The sequence below is a fragment of the Balaenoptera ricei genome, chromosome 5 (assembly GCF_028023285.1).
Source record: "Balaenoptera ricei isolate mBalRic1 chromosome 5, mBalRic1.hap2, whole genome shotgun sequence".
NCBI classification, from domain to species: Eukaryota; Metazoa; Chordata; class Mammalia; order Artiodactyla; family Balaenopteridae; genus Balaenoptera; species Balaenoptera ricei.
This window is the reverse complement of record NC_082643.1, coordinates 126,161,812-126,164,670: the sequence shown is the minus strand read 5'-3', so window position 1 is coordinate 126,164,670 and position 2,859 is coordinate 126,161,812. Positions and strand designations below refer to the sequence as shown.

Sequence of the window (2,859 nt, the reverse complement as noted above, 5' to 3'; positions counted from 1 at the left end):
GCAGGCAGAAGATGCAACTGGTAGCTGAATCCTACCTTTGGTTTTGTTGGCAAGCACAGTAGTTTTCAAATATTTGCTAGTTGCCCACATGTCTAAAAAAGAGAGAGAGAGAGAGAGAGAGAGACTTTACCTAGCTCTCAAAGTACCTGAAAAAATTAGGCTTAATTCCCGCATGTCAAAAATCTGCTGGCACTAAGCAGAGGCTGTCCACTCTTAGATAGAGCATTCACTCTGCACTTGTCCACTATTCCCACCAATTTTTATTACACTCCACAGGTTTTACTTATCTATAAACCCTGAGTGGCCCTATAGAAATTTCAATATGTTAAATCCATAGAATAAGTTAATTTTTAAGAAGTTATAGATATTACAATTGCCAGGCTATAAAATTTGAATTTCATCTTATGAGATTTTACTATATACAGTTTTTAACAAAAGGTTTATGCTTTTGAAATATGTTTTTTGAATATTAAAAATAGTTCCAATCATGTTCCTGAAGACGCTAGAATCAAAGAAGTCTACTCAGGAATCAGGAAAAGATAGAATCATGAGCCAAGAAGGAATTTGATTTTAGAAGATCATTGCTTTCTTAGAGGTGGGAGAAAAATTTAACAGAATAGAGTAGTAAAAGGCACATTTGGGATGAGGCTGAATATGAGAGTAGATATAAACACTATCTACTCATGTTTCTAGATTAGAGATTGGATTCACCACAAACTACTACTCTGATTGAAACTGAGCAGGACCCTGTGGGGTCCTCTCGGGTACAAACCCTTTCCATGTCCCCAATTTCTTTTTTGTAGGAAATAGGCTTCATTGAGCCTCCTTGACCTTCCCTGAGTTCCAGTGGGCAGATTCAAACAGTTGCTAATCAGGGAAGAAACAGGAAGTAGAAACAAGGGAGGAGCAGTCAAGAAACCATAGTGCAGAAAAGAGGGAGGGTCCTGGTTCCCCCTCCAGGAATATACTTAATAGAGAATCATTGAGTTCTTTTTTAGGAACCTGCCTGTACCCTGGCTGAGCATGAGTCCTGGATCATCACCTTGTTACCTCACCACCAACCTATCAGAAGAAAGTCACATACCCTGCAACCTTCACCCCAAATTTTGCCTATAAAAACCTCTCCTCACAAACCATTGAGGAGTTCAGGGTTTTTGAGCATGAGCCACCCGTTCTCCTTGCTTGGCCCTGCAATAAACCTTTCTCTGCTGCAAACGCCAACATTTAGGTTTGTTTGGCCTCACTGTGCATTGGTCCCACAAACTTGCATTCAGTAACGTTAGGAGGTGGGGTATTTGGAGGGTGACTAGGATTATTAGTGCCCTTATAGAAGAGGTCTGAGAGAGCTCCCTTGTCCCTTCTGCAATGTGAGACTATAACAAGAAATCTAGAACCCAGAAGAGGACCCTCCCTGGACCATTCTGACACCCTAATCTTGGATTTACAGCCTCCAGAACTGTGCGAAATAAATGTTTATTGTTTTTAAGCCACCCAGTCTGTGGTGTTTTGTTAGAGCAGACTGAATGAATTAAGACAACTCTTGGAGCAAGATGGCGGTGACGAAGAGGAAGCGGCGTGGAGGCCCGGCGTTTCAGGCGAAAAAGCTAAAAAGAAACGAAGACGATGCTAAGCCGCCTGCTAAGCCGAGCGACGTAGCAGAGGAGGCGGAGGAGGAAGAGAGAGATCGTATCCCAGGCCCGGTTTGCAAGGGCAAGTAGAAAAATAAGGAACGGATTCTCATCTTTTCTTCTAGAGGAATAAATTTCAGAACAAGACGTTTAATGCAAGACTTGAGAATGTTGATGCCTCATTCTAAAGCAGATACTAAAATGGATCGTAAAGGTAAGTTATTTGTGATTAACGAGGTTTGTGAAATGAAAAACTGCAATAAATGTATCTATTTTGAAGCTAAGAAAAAACAAGATCTCTACATGTGGCTTTCAAATTCACCTCATGGACCATCTGCTAAATTCCTTGTTCAAAATATTCATACCCTAGCTGAGCTAAAGATGACTGGAAACTGTTTGAAAGGTTCTCGGCCCCTCTTGTCTTTTGATCCTGCTTTTGATGAATTACCAGATTTTGCTTTGTTAAAAGAACTCTTAATTCAGATCTTTAGTACACCACGGTATCATCCCAAAAGTCAACCATTTGTGGACCATGTGTTTACGTTCACTATTTTGGATAATAGGATATGGTTTTGGAACTTTCAGATCATAGAAGAAGATGCTGCTCTTGTAGAAATAGGACCCCGTTTTGTCTTAAATCTCATAAAGATTTTCCAGGGAAGTTTTGGAGGACCAACTTTGTATAAAAATCCTCACTACAAGTCACCAAACATGTATCGGCGTGTCATAAGATCCATCACAGCTGCAAAATACAGAAAGAAGCAGCAAGTGAAAGAGGTGCAGAAGCTGAGAAAGAAACAACCAAAGACTATTCTTCCCCATAATCCCACTGCAGATGTTTTTGTTACATCAGCTGAGGAAAAGCCGATAGAAATACAGCGGGTAAAACCAGAGCCAAAAGTAGATTTGAAAGCAAGAAAGAAAAGGATTTATAAAAGGCAAAGGAAGATGAAACAGAAGATGAACCGTGGGAATGCCAAATGAATCAATGGATAACTAATTTGTTCTCAGTTGTTTTATATTTATTTTATGTTCAATGTGTAAATACTTTTATTATTTGGGACGGCCTTATATCTAACTAGTGTGACATTTAAAAGAGAAAAATTAAGATTTTGTGGCTTCGGTTGGGGGGGGGGTCCTATGTTTTTCTAAATAAAATATCACAAGAACTCAAAAAAAAAAAGACAACTCTTAAATTTTCATCTTCCATAGTAAAAATCAAAAGTTAATA

General features: G+C 39.3%; 1 protein-coding gene across 1 annotated transcript; it reads left to right on the top strand.

Moving 5' to 3' along the window:
* The first annotated feature begins 1,549 nt into the window (after positions 1–1,549).
* Positions 1,550–2,612, top strand: LOC132366654 (ribosome biogenesis protein BRX1 homolog). Its single transcript, XM_059924256.1, is given in 1 exon segment — positions 1,550–2,612. A coding segment is annotated over 1 exon segment (1,062 nt). The 5' UTR covers position 1,550.
* The last annotated feature ends 247 nt before the right edge of the window (positions 2,613–2,859 follow it).